The sequence below is a fragment of the Aquarana catesbeiana genome, linkage group LG06 (genome assembly GCF_042186555.1).
Source record: "Aquarana catesbeiana isolate 2022-GZ linkage group LG06, ASM4218655v1, whole genome shotgun sequence".
In the NCBI taxonomy this organism is placed as follows: Eukaryota; Metazoa; Chordata; class Amphibia; order Anura; family Ranidae; genus Aquarana; species Aquarana catesbeiana.
This window is the reverse complement of record NC_133329.1, coordinates 188,207,038-188,227,194: the sequence shown is the minus strand read 5'-3', so window position 1 is coordinate 188,227,194 and position 20,157 is coordinate 188,207,038. Positions and strand designations below refer to the sequence as shown.

Below are 20,157 nucleotides of genomic sequence, written 5' to 3'. Positions count from 1 at the left end.
CATCTGATCATTTTATCTTTATTTGTTTTCAGTATGGTTTATTGTTTTTAGGGAAACTTCCTGTTACATGGTTGTTTCCTGTTTCAATCTTCTTAAATGATTGGCTGTTTACATCTGACTCCTCTGAGATGTCACAATGGCGGTGGTTTTACATGTCTATATATTGCGATGAGTCAGAGCGTCACCCGTTCCCCAGACGACGTCAGTTATAGACGAAACGTACGTCAGGAGGTCGACGCTTTGACATCATCGCACCTTGCCAAGAACGGGTGCTCACTTGCCGGCTGGCGAACTGCTCTTTTTATACTACTATTCTGTAAGTTTTCCACCATATTTTTAATAAATTTTTTTATCGGATTCACGCTATGGCCACCTTGCTTTTGTCCCTATGTCCTTGAATTCTGGTGTTGCAATATCCCTTCACATGCTTGGAGCCACGCTGCACAGAGGGACGCCCACTACGTGCTTATTTGTTTATCGTTCAATACGCTACCTAGAGGAGTGCTTCAGTGCTAGCTGCACACCCGGATTTGGGTTCACACACATGCCTCTTAAGCTTGCGATCTGGTAAGAGCATATTTTAGTCGGTGGAGGATCACTGTGAGGGGTGTTTTTATTTCTTACCTTTCCATACTGGCTTTCATGGAGAGCTATTGGGGGACTCTTCCCATCTCCATAGAAGACTTTCTAGATTTCTAAGTTCATGGACTTCATTATTATTTTGCACATTTATGATTTGATGCACTTTGATACTATCTTATATTTATTTCTGCATTGATTGATTTTTATGCAATTTTTACATCTACGGTATAGCGCATCTCAGGGATGATCAGAAGAAGTTAAATATATGAGTGTCACAGCAAAGGGTCTGAATACTTAGGACCATGTGATATTTCAGTTTTTCTGTGTTTTTCTGTCAATATGGGGTGCTGTGTGTACATTCATGAGGAAAAAAACTTAAATGATTTTAGCAAATGGCTGCAATGTAACAAAGAGTGAAAAATTTAAGGGGGTCTGAATACTTTCCATCCCCACTGTATATGCAAGTTATTGGTCATAAAGTGCCCAAACCAGCAATGACTGCTTCACACTGTGAGATTTAATGCGGATGTTAATATCATTATCACATACCTGATAGGTGACTGAATTGACGAGGTCGGCCTCTCTTATATCTCTTGCCCTGGCCCTGCTGAGGATGAGACAGAGGGTAGCGAGGGACAGGAGGGACACGAGTGCCTGGTGTTGATTGCAGAACCTGCAGCAGAGGATGTGACTCCAAGATGACCGTGGAACCAGAGGAGCAGCAACAGCAGTAATGTTTAGAGGACTGGTCCAGGTTAAAGGGGAACTCTGCTTATGTTGAAGGTTTTAGAGAGGCAGCTTGTCAGGACTCTGGAGGCTGGAACATACAGCGGGTTCAGAGCTGGTGCAGCAGACAGCTGAGCAGGCACTCGGATGAGCTGGGAAGCCAGGATTAGCAGACAGGAACATGGTTGTGGGATAGCCAGGGTCGTCAACATGCTGGCAGCAAGGTACAGAATCAGGATCAGAGCCAAGTCAGGAACGAGTCAGGTCAGGAGGAGGAGCGAGGTAACAGAATCCAAGATCAGGTTAAGGGCAAGCCGGGTCAGCAACCAAAGGAACACAACAAAGATAAACAGAATTCAGGGAACAGCTGAAGACCAGTCAGCATTTAAGCACAGACCGAGTCCTCCCTAAATAGCCCATCTGGCGCTAAGCCACCTCATACATGCACCCTCTTGCGTGCACACATTACCACGTGCATGCGCACTCCCATGTGACCATCTGTTGCGCACATGCTCATATCTGTTAGCAAAACGTCCTAAAGGATTTCCCTGACAATCAACAGCTCAAAGGAACCTGTCTGGTGTCTCCTGCTATAATGTCTTTATTGTAAGTAGGTCTCTCCCATAGTGTGCCTCCTAGGTGTTTTCCTCCCATTGTTAATTGTGATAATTAAGTCACCTATTGTTTCTGTCAGTCTGCTTATCTCTTGAACAGGTGATTAAAGTGATTGTAAAGTCTTGTTTGTTATTTGAAAAAAAAAGAAAAAAAACATGTTATACTTACCTGTTCTGTGCAGGGAATTTGCACAGAGCAGCCTGGATCCTTCTCTTCTTGGGTCCCTCTTCAGTGCTCCTGGCCCCTCCCCCCCGTTGAGTGCCCCCACAGCGAGCAGCTTGCTATGGGGCACCTGAGCTGATCCACAGCCCCCTGTGTCCATTCAGACACGGAACCCAGCCTGGCCCCACCCCCCTTTCTCTCCTCATTGTCTGACTGACTTTGACAGCAGTGGAAGCCAATTGCGCCACACTGCTATCTCAGCCAATGAGGAGGAGAGTCCCAGGCAGCCCATACACTCCTACAATATCGCTGGATCTAGATGGGCCTCATGTAAGTATTAGGGGAGCTGAGGAGGGCTGATGCACACAGAAGGCTTTTTACCTTAATTCATAGAATGGGGTAGGACTAGGAGCACTGAGCCATGATTGGGGAGAGTCATCATCACTTTGTCCAATCGGGGCTCTGACCAGCGGTCAGCTGAAAAGCTTCATCCAATTAGGGCCCTAGAATGCACTGTGAAGCATTGTGGGGTGATCGGCGGGCGAACATCCCACTGAGCACCTCGCAAATTCGAGTGTTCGCCGAACAGGCGATGTTCGGGGCTTACTTTAGCTCGGCCCGAGCCATTCGCCCAACACTAGTTGCCATGGATGAAAATCAAGAGTAATTGTAGACTGGTGGTCAATTTGACATGATTGCTGGTAATCCTAAAATATGTAAAGAGGTGAATGAATGCTTAAGTCACAGCATACATTAGATAAACAGATTGAGACATTGCTGTAATTTTAATGATGAAACTGAGAATGAAGCATGCAGTGAATTTGGGGAAACAAAAGAAGATCAGATTAAACAGTCTGTTAAGCAGTTCACAGGATTTGATAAGATGAAATTTAAGAGGGGACCCATCCATAATATACAGAGGGTGACCAGTGTGACACGAAGTTAAAGACACTTGTGGAAGCACACCCAGAAAAAGATTTGTGAATGGCTCAGTATAGCCTATAGCAGAATGACACTGACTGAGGCATGGAGTAGAGTTCCCCTTTAGGGAGAAAGAAAGTATAGATATGTATTGATAGGTGGGAATATACCCCTGTAGATGTTAGGTAGCACAGAGGTACCAAGGGGAGGGGTTAATACCCTGGGTCAAAACGAAGGCGGAGATATGTGACACTACAACATCATGTCACTATGAGAGGTTTTGTCACTCATGAATCTCATCCAGACAGGTTGAGGGGCTTCAGGGTGCTTATATCATATGGAGGAACCTGGATTTTCAGTTTCCTTAGAGCTTGTTAAAACTCGGTTTTACATTCCGCCTCTTGCAATCATACCTCCTATTGCTAAAGAGTTCAATTTTTATAATGGTATGTATGATTCACATAGCGCATCTGCGTGGCATCCTGGGGTTACTTCTTCTTAGGCCCCTTTCACACGGGTGTTCCCTGTGTCCATTTTTCATCCATCTGTTGATTTCTAGGGGCAAACGTATGTACTGTAAATGCATGATCATACAGTGGTACATCCTCTTCTGTTCAGGTCTGGTTTTTTCAATGGAACAAGTCTCTGTCCTTTTGTGTTTAAACGGACCTGAATGGAGATAAGTGGATGTCAAAGGATGATTTCTGTTTTTGCATCCATTGGTTGTTGAGGAGTTAGCACCTTCCGGCGTCCTAACAACCAGTGACTCATCCCTGCATCAGCAACAGGTTTGGGTAATTGGTTCTTAAGGAGCTGGCACCTGGCAGTGTCCTAAAAAACCCCCAAAATCTGCTGGTGTTATAAAAAATCCCTGCTGACAGTAGAATGTAAACAAAAGAAAAAAAAAAAAAACAATGTTAAAAAATAGAAAAACAGCATGCAGATCTCCACCCAATCTATACCAGGCCCTTTAGGTCTGGTATGGATTTTGTGGTGGACCCCCACATGAATGAATACATGGTACATAGACCATTTATGGAAATAGACATTTCCATATATGGTCAATGACTTCACTAGGTGACCTTGCCCCTTAGTTTACTTTAGCAGTGGGGGGGGGGGGGGAGCGTTGTGTCAGTCGGCAGGAGGCAAACAACAGAGCAGTCAGGTGTCAGCAGGTTGTAAACTGATGTAACAGATGACACCCGTGTGAATGGAGCCTTAGGATTATGTGAGAATAATTTATTTTAGTGTATGCTGTAAATAAAATAGTTTTTTTTTTTCTTTTTATTTATAGCTTCTTCTATGAAGATTGGTCATTTCTGTTTGATGAGGAACGTTCAAGCATGCTCCCTACCATGGCAGCAGGTAACTTTATCTGTATTGCATCCTAAGTTATTGTTACTAATAATTTGGAGGAGATGGCATGGTAACCAGGGCTTTTTTTCTCAGAGAATAGATGCAGGAACTTGCCCTTTTAAGTCACCTCTGGTCTCCACCCCTACCCACCTCCGAGCACCGTCACTTGATTACTCCCCTATCCAACTCCCAATACCACCCCTTTTAGAGAATACAGAACCAAGTATCATTTTGAGGTGCTAATAATTTGTATGGAATTTGTTAATGATAAGCTGTGAAATATATCTGTGTCATACCTGGTAGCAGAGCCTGATATGATGAGGATGGCCTCTCTTACACCTCTGACTCGGCGCCCCTGATAGTGTGGACAGAAGGCGCAGAGTGGCACGAGTGCCTGTAAGTCTTGCTATCAGAGCAGGTGTCCACGCCAGGCAGGGTAGTTGCCAGAGGTCTTCAGTGAAGCAGGCAGGGTGGCAGCTGGTGAGCAGCAGACCGAAGCAGGCTGGTACTGGCAATAGAAGGCAGGTGAGGCGTATACTGGTAGCAGACAGTGGGTAGGCAGGCACAGCTGTTAGACAGGTAGGTACTGGCGACAGCAGGAGGAATAGCAAGGTCAGGTAAAACAGGTCATACACTGGCAAGACAGATCAGGTACAGGGGCACAGGCAGGAACGTCATCAAGGTACAAGCTGGGTCAGGAGCCAATCAGTGGAACAAATGGAACAGAAATGGGGGGTCAGGAGGCCAGCGGAGGTCAGTACAGGCAGAGTTCAGGGAGAAGTCATATGAGCCGAGGTCAGTACCTGGATACAGGTTCTCAGGACACAGAAGGCTGTAGACAAAGCAGCACTGAACCAGAGCACTAACTCCGTTTAAATAGCCCATTTGGCGCCTCTATCTGTCACAGGTGCACGTAAACACACCGATGTGTATGTGCACTGATACACGCATTTGTGCGTGCATGTGCAGAAGTATCAGCATGTACCCAATTCCTATGTTTATGAGAAGGAATGTGGATTAGCCTTTGAAGATACACAGAAGTCCACCCAGAGGAGCCATCTTGTCCACTGACATCCCCATCCTGACAGTATCCCCTGCAACCAGCAACAATACTACATCCCCCTTTCAACAATAGTTCCTCACAGCAACAATAGACTCCCCCTCCCCCCCCACAACAAAGTACCACCCAAGCAACAATAGAAACACACTAGCATTATTAGACCTTCACCAGCAATAGATCTCCTAGCAGCCAGCATCAATAGACCCCTCTCTCAACAGTAGATCTTTCCAAGAAACAATTGTGCCCCCCCCCAGCGACAACAGATCCTCCAGCAGCCATCATTAATAGACCCTCCAGCACAACTCAGCACCCCTTGCCATTACATGCATTCAGTGTTGACGGCTTACCTCCCAACTTTTGCAGTTTAGAATGAGGGACATTTGGGTGGTGGTGGTGGTGGGGGGGGGGTTGATCTGTGGCAAGTGTAGCGTGCCATGGCGAAAAGTGGATGTGGTTTAAAAGTGGGTGTGGTTAAATTATGATGGCTGGGAGGAGATAAGCTGGCATCCACTGTGTGCCTCTACCACTACCCCCCTTTAGCTGCAGAGGCAAAACCTGCGGGTGTAAACATACTGTGTCCACAATGCTTTGCTTCACAGCTGTGTCATGAATTAAACCCTCTGTTGAATGTGACCCATTCAAGTGAATGGCACAGCTCTGCAAGTACCCCACAACTGTGTGTAATGCACACGGTTGCAGCATGCTAATGCAGGGTTGAAGTGGTTAAAGCAGGTGGCGAAGAGGAGATACAACACCTCTTTATCACCTGCCAAATGCTCTCTGAAAAGCAATCTAAATGCCAATCACTCTTCAGAGACCAAAGTGTTAACAAATGCTTAATTATCTATTTTATTTTTATTTTTTTATTTAGTATTTTTTTCTTTGTCTTACAGTATTTAGAATTGTATTTCTTTTTTTAATTTTTAACAGCATTAATGTTGGGCTATAGTTAAATATTAGAGGTCTAAACAGTCTCACTATTAACACAGTTTACTACGCTACACTTAGGAATAGACAGAGTAAGTGATTCGTACCAATCACTTACTCTATCATTTCAGGCAAGGAAGAGGCAGGTAAAATACATATTTACCGGCCCCTTTCCTGCTCTCCATCCTGACATATCTCCTGCAGCAGCCGTTGGGAGAAGGGAGGGGGGAACCTGGCAGAGCTGGGTGGAGCCCGGGGGCAGAAGGGGTGGGCCGGGAGACAGCACAGGAGGACTGGAGAACAGCAGGGAAAAAGAGAACATTAGGGAACTAGAAAAGAGCGGGGGGGGACCGGAGAAGAGCACGGGGGGGGGGGGGGACCAGAGAACAACAGGGGACTGGAGAACAGCACGGAACTAGAGAAGATGGGGGGGGGACCAGAGAACAGCATGGGGACTGGAGAAGAGCATGAGGGGGGGACCAGTGTACAACAGGAGACTGGGGAACAGCAGGAAACCAGAGAAGAGCACGGGGGGGGGGGGGGGGACCAAAGAACAGCACGGTGACCGGAGATGAGCACAGGGTGGACCAGAGAACAGCACAAGGGTAGGAGAAGAGCACAGGGGGGACAGGAGAAGAGCATGGGGGCCTGAGAAGAGCACAGGGGGGACCAAAGAAAAAGCAGGGGGTTGAAGAAGAGGGGTGGGGTGGAAGAGAGCAGAGAAGTTGCTGGGGAAGATCACAGAGGGGCCAGGATAGAGCTGAGGGGCCCACGGGCAGCAGAAGTAAGCTGGAGAGGAGGGGTGGCATATAAAGGAACCAATGCCCTCCATGTTCTTCCCACAGCCATTGAATGCCCACTTTTCCTACTCTCCCTCATGCAGGCATTCAGTGGTTGCAGGAAGAACATGGAGGGCATTAGTTCCTCTTCATGCCACCCCTCCTCTCTGGCTAGATCGCAGTGGCGATCACTGTAGTTACACCCCTGCAGTAGAAGGAAAAAAAAAGTTCTGTCAGGATGAAGGAGCAATGAGGTATGAATGGAATGCTGGCAGGATTCTGAGCTGTGACAGTTGCAGATGAGAGATGGGCCAATGGTGAGAGGATTGCTTAGCATGCAGAGGGGGTTAGGAAGACTAGTACTGTAGATGAAAAGATTGTGCACTGGGAAATGCTGAGGATGAAGGGGGGATGAGTGGGCTGCTGCAGGTGTAGTGAGAGCCGAACAAGTAGTGGAAGAGAAAAGACTGTGAGTAGCTGGGCAGAAGGGATGGGTGTGGGGTGTTATCATGTGTGCAGTAATGTGGGAAACATTCCCTCATTTACCTTCTACAAAGCACATTCCAATCAGTTCAGAGACAGTATAGTGTACACTTTACAGGGACAGGAGAGAATCACAGCAGCACTGCACAGTGAAGGAACACAGGAGCAGGAATGCGGCCAATTTTCAGAATCTTCCCACTGGGTTGCATGCAGGGACTTCTATCACCCGATCGCCATGCACTGTGCTGAATGATGGGAAGAGGTGAGCCAGCTCTACTGCCTGTGCAAGTGCCTCTGATAAACCTGTCTATCTATCCTTTGTTCCGGCCGCACTTACCTTACTGTGCAGGAGCAACTTCAAGCCAGGAGTCGGGGGGGCTGAGCTGGGAGGTGGAGCTGCTCTGCACAGATCTACTTTGCTCCTACGGTGTGCACCCGCAAAGCGTGTCATCGGTTGCCAGGACGCCGGTAGTCCTGGCAACCAATGACTGCAAAGAAGTTTTAGGGGGGAGGTAGAAGCTGAGGTGTTCTGCTGACAGCAATTGTCACTGGGTGCAGTGTGCATTGACTATACCCCCACTTAGTAGAGCCCAGTGCCTGAACTTATTCTAGCTCTGGGACTCCAGCTCAGATCTGCGGGACATTGGGACTTACTTTACATCTCAGGGTGGTCCCGTACAATCCAGGATGGTTGGGAGGTATGCTGAAGGTGCTAGAACTGCGTTCAACCATTCAGCTTCTAGCTTTCATTTTCAAAGGTTAATGAACAAGCTGAAGTGAGAAGCTGATTGGATACTATGCACCACTGCTCCAGATTTAGTAAATTCCCCCCTTACAGCCAATTCGCATTACTTAAATTACACCTGTAATATTTTTGCCAATGCAGTACGCAACAACACACAGGAGAATTTACTAAAATTGTAACAGTTGGAATCTGGAGTAGCTGAGCATTCAGCTTGTTCGGTTAAACTTTGAAAATGAAAGCTAGATGCTGACTAGTTGCCATGCACAGTTGCTCCAGATTGTATCTGCTCTAGCCTTATTCATTTCTCCTCTCAATGTTTATACCTGTGCATTGTGGTGTGCTGTATATGTGCATTAGGGTGCCATTCAAACTGAACTGCAGTGCCTTGCACTGCACATATACAGTACCTGTTTGCTAACATTTGTTAGTTTGTTACAGTTACACACAGTAAAGCATTTGTTTTACTACATGTTAATACAAATGTGAATGTGGACTTAAAGGTAATGAGAAAAAAGACAGGCGATGTATTACTGATTGCCTAATGAAAATGTTTGTTACCCGTGCCTTCAGGACTTTCTGGGACACTCACTCAACAACTATGCAGCATCAGAGTCCCTGTCCTGCATATTTGTTCCAGTCCAATATCTCACAAAGCACTGAAGTCAGCAGTATCCAGTGAACTAGCATTCTACCATTTATAAAGGGAATTAGAAGTTGAACCCCCTGCATTTGTGTGTCCCACTATGGCTCTACCCAAAAAAAATCCATAATATCATTAGGTGCCGATACCAAGCATTTGCAGGAGTACTTGTACTCCTGCAAATGCTCCGATGCTTGACCCGATACCTGGGCAGTCAGGGGTGATCGGTGCGGTGGTGGGGGGAGTTACAAGCACCAATCTCCCTGTATAGATTTTAATAAAGCAGCTGACTGCCGCTTTTCCTCCTCTCCCCCCCCCCCACCCCGTGGCTGTCAGCTGCTTTATTGAAATCTATACAGGGAGATTGGAGCTTCTAACTCCCCCCACCGCCACACTGATCACCCCCGACTGTCCTCCATCTCCCCCTGCTCTTCCGGTCCCCCACCATACCCTCCGTGCTCCTCCAGTCCCCCCGCCGTGTCCTCAGTGCTCCCCCATTTCTCTGCTGTGTCCTCCGTGCTCCTCCGGTCCTTCTCCATGTCCTCCATGCTCCTCCGTTATGTCCTCTTTCTCAGTCCCTTTCTCTGCAGCCTCAGTGCAGTGGTGGGTGGAGTTACAAGCACTGATCTCCCTGTATATAAATCCATGGAAATCCCCTCAGTGGAGATTATGAGTCCAAAGAATTGAATGAACTGCTTCTCGAACTTGCACTTTTCTGCTTTGGCATACAAGCCGTGACTTTGCAGAGTATTCAGTACTTTCTTGACATGGTCCCAGTGGTTCAAGTGAGGCTGAGAAGATCAAGATATCGTCAAGGTAGACGATCAAAAACAGGTCAAGGTACTTTCTGAAGATATCGTTCACGAAATGTTGGAATGTTGCAGGAGCATTGCATAGCCCAAAGGGCATCACGAGGTACTCAAAATGCCCGAAGCAGGTTCTGAAAGCAGTTTTCCATTTGTCCCCCTCTCTATTGCAGACCAGGTTATAGGCCCCTCTCAAGTCCAGCTTCATGAACACTCGGGCTGCTCAGAACCTCTGGAATAACTCTGGAATGAGGGGAAGAGGATATCTGTTCTTGATTGTAATTTTGTTGAGTTCCCTGTAGTCAATGTTTGGCCAGAGGGAGTGGTCTTTCTTTTCAACAAAGAAGATGCCTGCTCCGGCAGGTGAGAAGGAGGGACAAATAAAACCCTTGGCTAGGTTCTCATCAATATATTTCCTGAGGGGCTCTTAACTCAACCTTGGGCAGTGGGAAGATGTGCCCAAAGGGAATCTCCTCTCCAGGGAGCAATTTGATGGGACAGTTGTAGGACTGGTGAGGAGTCTTTCTTTTTGTCGAAGACGTCAAGGAAGTCATTGAAGACAGAAGGAACAATTTGACTGGTATCTGTTGAGGGTTGGGTGGTTAGGCACACAGGAGAGTCGACTTGAGTGGGCCACAAATGCCACAATTTTGGTGGCAGTAGCTGGATGAGAAGATGACCTCCCCTTTGAACCATTGATCAATGGGTTGTGGGCCTGCAGCCAAGGTATTCTGAGGATGGCTGAGAATATGGGAGATCTAATTACATCAGGCGGAGGAGGTCCTGATGACCTGTGTCTGTGGTTGCAAGAATAGGGACAGTCTCTCAGGGAACGGGCCCTGAGCTAGGTGAAGTGCTATTAGCAAGTGTATGTCCAGTCTTTGTTTCTTGAAATGGAGGGGAATCTGTAAGTCTTTGGCAAGATTGTTATCTAGAAAACAGCTGCAAGCTCCTGAGCCAATGATTACCTGCAGTTTGACCTCCCTTCCAGCCACCTGCAAAGATATAGGAAGAATGATGTGAGTAGACACAGTCCCGGAAATCTGTAGGTATGAAGGGTACGGTGGCTGGGCTTACTTGGTCGAACAGGACAGTTACATAGGAAGTGGCCTGTAACTCCACAGTAGATGCACAAGTTGTTTAGTTCTCTTTCTTCTGGGGTCAAGGTGGGTCGGAGAAGACCTATCTGCATAGGTTCTACATCAGAGGTGTTAGAGGTCGGACGGAAAGAGGCAGGGACTGTTGGAGCCGGGACTTTGGGTAGTACCCAGGTTGGCCCAAAAGTTCTGGGAACGCTCAGGTGCCTATCCAACTGGATAGAAACTTGGTTAAGAGCCTTGAGTGTAGTAATAGCCTTGGACCGGGCCAGCTCATCCTTAAGGGTCTCGGATAGGCCTAGACAGAATTGGTATTTTAAATCTGCATCATTCCAACCAGCATAAGCTGCCCATCTACGGACCTCTCCGATGTAATCTTCCACCGCTCGTCAACCCTGCACAAGAGAATAAAGGGCCGTTTAGGCAGTGGCGGTTCTCTGCAGATCATTGCTTCAAAGAATGCAGTGACAGAGTTTAACACCTCCTCCTTCCGTTCAAGCAGGTTATGAGCCCAGGATTGTGGCTCATCAGATAGGAGGGAAATAATGGACCCCACTCTAACAGTCTCTAGTGCAAAAGTCCTGGGTTGCAGGGCAAAGTAAAGTTCGCAGGCATTCTTGAAGGCCCTGAACCTCCATTGGTCCCCGGAAAAGTGATCAGGAGAGGGGACTCTGGGTTCTGGAGAAGGCAGTACCACAGCAGGGGGAGCCGCAGTCGCTGAACTGGAAGGTACTGTCGTAGGGGAGGAGCTTGTGGCTGGGTTTGGCTCAGCAGAAGTAATTGAAGCAGTGAGGGTATCGAGACGGTCCTCAAGCCGGTAAGTAGCTATCTTGCAGATTTGTGACTGCTTGTGTCAGGTTAATCATCTGTTGACACAAAGCTGCCAGCGTGGAAGCACCTCTCTCGGCCTCAGACATAATGGCTGTTTTGATACTATTACGTACCAGGTGCTGGAGGCCAATGGAGAGAGGGCTTCCTTTGCGGCTAAGTTCCTGGACTGCCCTGGAGGTGAGACAGGAGGAGTGGGGCACAAAGTAGCATAAGTCATCTGCGGAGTTGCTTGCAGAAGGACTCGGGGATACTGCTGATGTATTGAGTAGAGGCTGCAGGCAAATGATGCATGTGAGGTGTGGCAGGTCTGTAGAATCACAGTGTCAGATAGTCGGTACAAGCCAGGATCATGAGTCAGGTGGGTAACAGAGCAAACAAAGTCAGGTGGAAAGCTGAGGTCAAACACAAGAAGCAGCTAGAGGGTATCCGTAAGACAAGCCAGTTTCGAAGACTGGAGCAAGCAGGAGACAGGTCAGGAACAAGCCGGGTCGGTAACTAAGGATCACAGGAGCAAGGGAACGCAGGAACACAGGTAACAAGCTTATGATCAAACAGCACTTCAGCCAAGGGCTGGCTTCCTTATAAAGGTCCGTGTGATGTGGTGGTGGAGATGCTGGGCCCCAAAGCCCGTCTCCTGCCCTGACAGATGCTGGGTCCTAGAGTCCTCCTACTGCCCTAACACGGACACTGACACAGGAGTAGACAGGCAGGGAGGGGAAGGGGAGAGGACACAGGAGAGACAGGAGAGCTGTGGATGACGGAGGCAGGTAAACTGACCATGGGGTCAGGGCTCAGCAGCCATGAAAAACCGTGGTCAGTTTACAGGGGGAAAGGCAGAACCAGTCAGGATCAGCCAGGTATTTTAGGTGATACAGCGGGCCAAATTACACAGCACAAGCACTGTGCTGTATAACATGCTTGAAAGGAACAGGATCAATATTTTAAAAATGCTTTAAATACTAAAGCCACATTACTCATTTTCATACTGTTCACTGCTGATTATACCCACCCTGGCTCTGTTGAAACATGCAGAAGCCCAAGAAGTCCTGGAAAATCTAGCTACCTATTTTTTCAGAAGTCCCAGCAGATCCGTCATAAGTATAATTATTTTTCTGCTAAGCCATAGGTGAGATACAGTGGTCACTTAAAGCAAAGCAAAAAATCAATCTGATGCACTCATCGCTCTGCCCTACAATTGATAGTGTTTTGTTACAGGGTGTCCAATCGTGATGTCATGAGGACTTCGCTGCCTAGATTTACATAATGTTCTGGTGAACCAGAATAAGTGGAATAATTTATATGTCATGACATGTAGGTGGTACCCTCTAGTGTGCTACTATATTAGTGCAGGCAAATTTAATTTATGACTCATGGTTAGTTTGTGAGTCAGAAATTGGGTCAGGGTCACTACAGGTAGGTCTCTGATACCTACTCCTGGATCTAGAAGTTTGGAGAAACTTCTAGAAGTTAGTGGGCGGAGGCCAGGGGGGTCTGATCTGCATACTTGAGGGAACTTGGCCAATCCCCAGGCATAATGTCCTGGCAGCAGGGCTGCTGATAGAAATCGCGGGGCCCCATACAGACTACCTGACAGGGCCCCCCCCAAGAAAACATTAAAGCTATATTTCGCTAAAAATACAATAAAACTATTAGCAGACACAAATACAACATAACTCATAGAATTCCTGCCAAATCTAAAAGATAAAACTGAGTTAATAAATAAAAATCAAGGCGAGATGAAAAAAATATACAGGCTGCGGGATCAGAGGGAGAGAAACAAAGTTAGGCTCTTTACACACTGGGCTTAAAAAAAAACTCAAATTCACATAGCAGAAAAAAATACTCATATAGAGCATTTTTTGTACAAAGTTTAGACAAGTTTAGGAGAGTTTTACATTTTTTTCTGCCAGTAATCTTCAATCAGAGACGCAAACCAGAAGGTTTTTTTTTCCTGCCTCTAAACGTTGAGCTCAAAATACGCCTGTGTAGCAATAACTCTTGGTGGAGCTGCTGGTTTAAGCGGGTCTGTTACCTTCATTCTGCTTCCCTCTGTTTCACCGGCACCAGGTCTAGGGTTCAGTTGAGTTTACCTCTGGACGATTCACGCACCAACACTGGAGTACGTTTTTCAATGCTTTATTAAACACTTGACTTAGAAAATAGCAGGAAAGAGATGAAAGGGAAACTGCAGAAGAAACTCAAACATCTTCCTTTAGGGTTCTTTTAACAAATGTTCGGGTAGAATTCAGATATTGTATGGAATGTGCTCCCCTCGTGGGACTCACTCCTTGCTCGTCTGGATAGGCCTCTCTCACCAGCCAAGCAGCCAGTACGCAGCACGAATCAAAGTCTCTGCCACAGACTTGCTTGGGAACAAAATCCGTACGATCCTCTGCCACAGGATATATCAGATTTTCTGTAATGAATGTCAGTCACAGTGCCTGAATCTTTAAGCCAACCCAGCAACACTATGCTGTATAGTTACTTTCGGAGTCACCAGGCCCCTCTATAGACCAGCATGCTGCATGATCTCTCCAAGACGGGTCCTCCCCTGGGATCTCCTCGGTTGTCCAGCTTCGTCACACAGGACCGACAGCTCAGGACCATTCCTCGGCCACGGTGGTAGGCCCCAGACAAGCCTCTGGACCCACCCCTGCACCGTAGTATTGTGGGCCTCCGAAATGGAGGACCACGAGGTAGCTTCCTTAACGCATACCTGTCGGCCAGGAGGGCCAGCAGGTGGCTGAAAAACGAACCCCAAAATATGGCGTCTGTCCCATAAATACCCTCGCCCAGAATGCAACTCGGAGGACCACCTCCACCGAGTTGTCTCCGGGACAGAAGAGCATCCATACGCTTCAACACGTTGCCTTTCCAACACTAACCAGTGATAACAGCGACACCCACTGGTCAGCATGGAAACACACACAACTTCAGCCAAGCTGGAACAGAGGCAAACCTAACCTTCCTAACGAACAATTTACTAAATTTACCTAACGTGCGGTAGATTGCAAATCTACCAGCGCTACACCTGTAAACATCCTAATGTGCATTGACACATAGAATAACATTGAGCTGCTTCTACTGACAGAACACAAAACTCCTGTAGAAGCAGTGAATTTTAACTCTGTGTGCATGGAGCCTAGTTAGAGAGATAAACTCAGGAGCTGAAATAACCTTAAAAACCAGTGCTGAGAGGAGAGGAGGGGGCCCACACAGGGAGGGGGATTAGTGAAGGACGACTGTCTCTTTCTTAGCAGATAAAAGCTGGCAGCAGGAGAGCAGCTTTCATCTACTGGAGGAAAAGAAACACAATTGTCATCTGTCACTAATCCCCCTCCCTGTATGGGCCCCCCTATGTTATCGACCTGTACACCAGGGCTGGTGGTCCCCCCCTATCAGTGGCCCTGCCTGGCAGGGTGGCTGAGTAAGGCCTTAACCACATGCCGACCTCTGCGCGCTGATTTACGCTCGCCGTGGGAGCATGCCCGCAGGTCCCGCAAACTCAGTGTCCGCCGACGGCCTGCGATTGCTGTGAGGAGAGGCAGAACAGGTAGATGCCTATGTAAACAAGGCTCCCTGTTCTGCCTAGCAACATGACAGGGATCTACTGCTCCCTGTCATTGGGAGCAGTGATCTCTGTCATGTTGTAGTGAGCCCATCCCCCTACAGTTAGAACACATCTAGGGAACACACTTAACCCCTTGATGACCCCCTAGTGTTTAACCCCTTCCCTCCCAGTGACATTTATACAGTAATCGGTGGCTATTTTTAGCTCTGATCGCTGTATAAATGTCAATGGTCCCAAAATATTGTCAAAAGTGTCCGTCTGTTGCAGTCACGATAAAAATTGCAGATCTCTGCCATTACTAGTAAAAAAAAAAATAATAATAATAAAAATGCCATAAATCTATCCCCTATTTTGTAGACGCTATAACTTTTGCGCAAAACCAATCAATATACACTTATTGCAATTTTTTTTTTTCTTGTTTACCAAAAATATGTAGAAGAATACATATCGGCCTAAACTGGAAGAAATTCGTTTTTTATATAGTTTTTTGAGGATATTTATTATAGCAAAAAGTAAAAAATATTGTTTTTTTTCTCCAAATTTTTGCTCTTTTTTGTTTATAGCGCAAAAAATAAAAACCGCAGAGGTGGTCAAATACCACCAAAAGAAAGCTCTATTTGTAGGAAAAATAAAGGACATCAATTTTTTTTTTTTTGGTACAACGTCGCACGACCACGCAATTGTCAGCTAAAACGACGCAGTGCTGAATTGCAAAAATGCTCTGGTCAGGAAAGGGGTAAATCCTTCTGGGGCTGAAGTGGTTAAATACGGTGGAGCCATGCCCGCAGGGGAAATGAGTCAAAGATGGAGTGCTGAGGAAGCTGTTGGTCTAGGAGGAGACCCCTGGGTCTGGAGGGGGGGCTCTGCCTCCAGGCTGGGCTCGGGCTGGCTTGGGAAGATCCTATCGGCTTCTCGATTTGTGGAGGAATCTTGCCTAAGGGGCAGCAGGGAGCAAAGAGAACAGAGTGAGTACATTAGCACACCCAGGGATTCACAAGGGGAGAGACTGCCACATGTATCATGCTTTCAGGATCAGGGGACTTTTGTTTTTGATCCCTAAAGACTGATGGTGTCCAGGAAGGAGGACAGTCCAGGATTTTGTACATAGGAAGGAAGTTGTCCACATTCATTATTTCAGTCAAGTTGGGCATCCCATAACCCCTTACCCATCCATGTTATTACCCCTAATAAAATGACAAAACAAAGCTCAGAAACTAAGTTCTTGTGTCCGGATGAGAGTGGAAAAATGCTTGTTGCCTGGCTGTGCAGGGATAGGGGAGCCAGTTACCAGCAGCCCCTGCAGTTATAGTGCTACATGTATATACTTGTATCATGATTGTCACGGAACGTCCCACACTCCGCTTGAGTGCTTCCATCATATACCACTTCCTCCCAGTCTGTATACAGATATCCCAACCTCTCTGAGCACAAACAAGGCGACACTTGCTTGTTGCTACCAAGAACTGACTTTATTCAGAACCAGAATACAGTCTTATATACACAGGAGAAGATTACTCTAACAATACAAACGTAACCTAATTAACATGAGCTAATTATCTAATCCTTTATACAGCCTAGGTGACTGAGACATGACCTTTCGCCCAGACTTGTGGTCACCGAGCTTCACACAGTTATAGCAGTCGTCCCGTCTCCTACATTGTATAGAGGACAATGTCATTAGCTCATTCAATTAACATAAACACAGGTTGATGACACCAGCATCTCCTCACAGGATGTGTCCCAACAGAATGAATCCATTGAAAATCCAGGGCCCATAATCAAAAGGCAACAGGCTTGCATACAGTCCTCTCCAACAGCCTCTGTTCTGGCTAGGTCTGTGACATTTCTCCCCTTTCGGCAGGAGACTAACACAGGAGGAGACCCCAGACGGGTTGACTCCGAAGTTAGTCCATAGTTCCAGTCCTCTACTGCCTGTACCCACACAGTACCCCAAACAAATTGTTCCAAACAGAGTATTACTCACCCAGCCAACCTCTGCCTCTCTCAGAGAACATATCTGCCGCTGGGGAGAGGCCTGGACTGGCTCTTCTCCCTGGAATCCTTTCTGCCGCTGGAGAGAAGACAGGGTGTCTGGGCTCACTCTGTCATGCTGTTGGGGATCGGGGCCCACTGCCCAGCATCCCTGGGGTATACAGGTGGAGACTGAAGTCCCATCCACCTTCACAGGAAATCCATCCTCTGTTAGTTGAGGGCAGAGTCCAGCAGTCCTCGGCCCTGTTGCCAGCCCTTCTGCTGGAAACCCCACACCATCTGCTCTGGCTACCTGTTGGGGAGGGAGGCCGACTGCCCCACCTCCCTGGAACTCTGTAGTTGTTGCAGGTGATGGCCAGAGGTTGGGAGCACTCTGCCTGGTTGCCGGTGCTTCAACTGGGGAAGTTCCCTGTAACTCCACAGATACTGCTGTTGGTGCGGGGCAGAGCACAGTGAAGTTTGGCCCCAATAGCAGCTCTTCTGCTGGATGCTCATCAGGTTGTTCTTCCTCAGCAGAAAAGTCTATTAAATCCCCTACCTCTATAACTGGTGTCTGTGGATAGAAGTTCTTCATCTCCTGTCCGTGGAACTCAGAAGATGCCATCAGTGCTGAGCAGAGCGCAATGAAGTTTGGCCCTAATCCCAACTCTTCTGCTGGGCGCTCACCCGATGGTTCTTCCTCAGCAGAAAAGTCTATCAAATCCCCTGTCTCTGCAACTGGTGTCTGGGGATGGAGGTTCACCATCTCCTGTCCATGGAACCCAGAAGATGTTATCAGTGCTGGGCAGAGATTAGCAGAGCTCTGCCCTGTTGTCAGCACTTCAGCTTTGGGGATGGCAATCTCCAGATTTTCCACTGCAGATTCTCTGGCATGCTGCTGGACAGGCACATTCCTCCATCCAAGATCATCCCATGCAGAAACAGGATCATCAAGGTCAGTCAGCACTTGCTGCATCCACCATAAGACCTCCGCCTCCATAGCTGTGGGGGCAGGTTGGCAAAGCACACTATTGCTCTGCCACATTGCTGACTCTTCAGCCAGGATTTCAGGGTTGTCAGCTGGTATTTCCTGATAGTCCCAGGCAAAGGGAGCCCAGCCCTGGCACTGAGCAATGTCTAGCAGCCGTCTGTAGGCGATCTCTAGCTCCCATTCCTGAACGGCCAGAAACTCCAAATCTTCCTGTGCCCAGTGCCCTTCCAAAATGTTCAGTAGCCCTTCTCTGAAATCCATGATTTCGTCCACCCGCTGCTCCAAATCACTCCCAAAGTTAGGGTCCCCTGTCAGCTTCACAAACAACAGTCCCAAGCCGCCGTAGCTTAAGCCTTCCGCTGGGCTGTCATCCGCTATCCAGGGACATGCTTGGGATACATGCCACTGGAGGGCTCTGTAGCTCTCATCCAGCTTTATCTCTGCCCAGACCAGCCTGCTTAATTCAGCTGTCTGCTTCTTGTGTGGTTTTTCTCCCAAAAACCGCACCCGCAGTCCGTACTGCGACCAGTACCTTTCCTCGATGGAGGGGAGAACTTTTCCCTGGTGTCGCTGCTCACGGGCTAGCGCTTCCTTCCAGAGTTTGCAGCGAATAGAATCACACCATCCCAGCAGGACCTGCTCCGATACTGGTCCTCTGTGCTGTATCTGCATCTCTCGCAACCTCCTTCTGAATTCCTCATCCATGGCGGCTGGTATCTGTACCTCTCCTCTCCTGCTATCTGGACCTTGGATCCAGATGGAAGTTTGGATGTCCCAGACTGCAGGAAGCTTTCCCGCTGCTTGCCACCAATGTCACGGAACGTCCCACACTCCGCTTGAGTGCTTCCGTCATATACCACTTCCTCCCAGTCTGTATACAGATATCCCAACCTCTCTGAGCACAAACAAGGCGACACTTGCTTGTTGCTACCAAGAACTGACTTTATTCAGAACCAGAATACAGTCTTATATACACAGGAGAAGATTACTCTAACAATACAAACGTAACCTAATTAACATGAGCTATAGCAGTCGTCCCGTCTCCTACATTGTATAGAGGACAATGTCATTAGCTCATTCAATTAACCTAAACGCAGGTTGATGACACCAGCATCTCCTCACAGGATGTGTCCCAACAGAATGAATCCATTGAAAATCCAGGGCCCATAATCAAAAGGCAACAGGCTTGCATACAGTCCTCTCCAACAGCCTCTGTTCTGGCTAGGTCTGTGACAATGATATTTATACATGTGATGTTAACACTAGTTATTTCTGTTATAGCTTCATGGGCATGGGATGCAAAAAGAAAGCATACGCATGATTATCCTCAGTTCATTCAGATAATGCATATTCAGGAAACCATTAAAGTCCAAGTCCAGCTTTGGCAAAAAAAATAAAATAATAATAATTTAGTCCTCTGCATCTTAAAAAAAAAAGTGGCGTGAGTGCAATACCCTTGTTATCTCTGGCTCTGTCCCCCACAGACTCACCAATCTAATGCGACACCTATTCCAGACTGGATGAAGCCCACCATCATTCAACACACTTCCTGTGAGCCCAAGGTGTCAAAAGCCAATCCTGGACTTGGACTCGCAGAAGAGTTTTCTTTGCTTAAGATATGATCCCATGGGAAAAATTGAGATCACATTTGGGACATACGGGACATACAGGACATACATACAGCCAGGGGTGACCTTGGCATAGTCATGTATTCTGTCTCAGCCAATTGACATATGATCTAACCCTATCTTTTAACAATGTAGAGGTCTTTGTTATGCATAAAGTAAACAAGAATATGTTCAACCACCATCGTGTGTATGTGGATTCTCCCTATGTACACAGTATTGGGCATATTTTGGACATATTTTTACTTTGGTATACAACAAACAGCTTC

General features: G+C 47.3%; 1 protein-coding gene across 3 annotated transcripts in view; it reads left to right on the top strand.

Annotated features, from left to right (window-relative positions):
- Positions 1 to 20,157, top strand: part of SNX29 (sorting nexin 29) — a 2,112,233-nt gene that overhangs the window by 379,029 nt on the left and 1,713,047 nt on the right. For all 3 annotated transcript variants that reach the window (XM_073591167.1, XM_073591166.1, XM_073591168.1), the window contains exon 6: positions 4,301 to 4,371. In XM_073591167.1, coding sequence (XP_073447268.1) covers positions 4,301 to 4,371 — 71 coding nt within the window. The remainder of the gene's footprint in view (positions 1 to 4,300; positions 4,372 to 20,157) is intronic.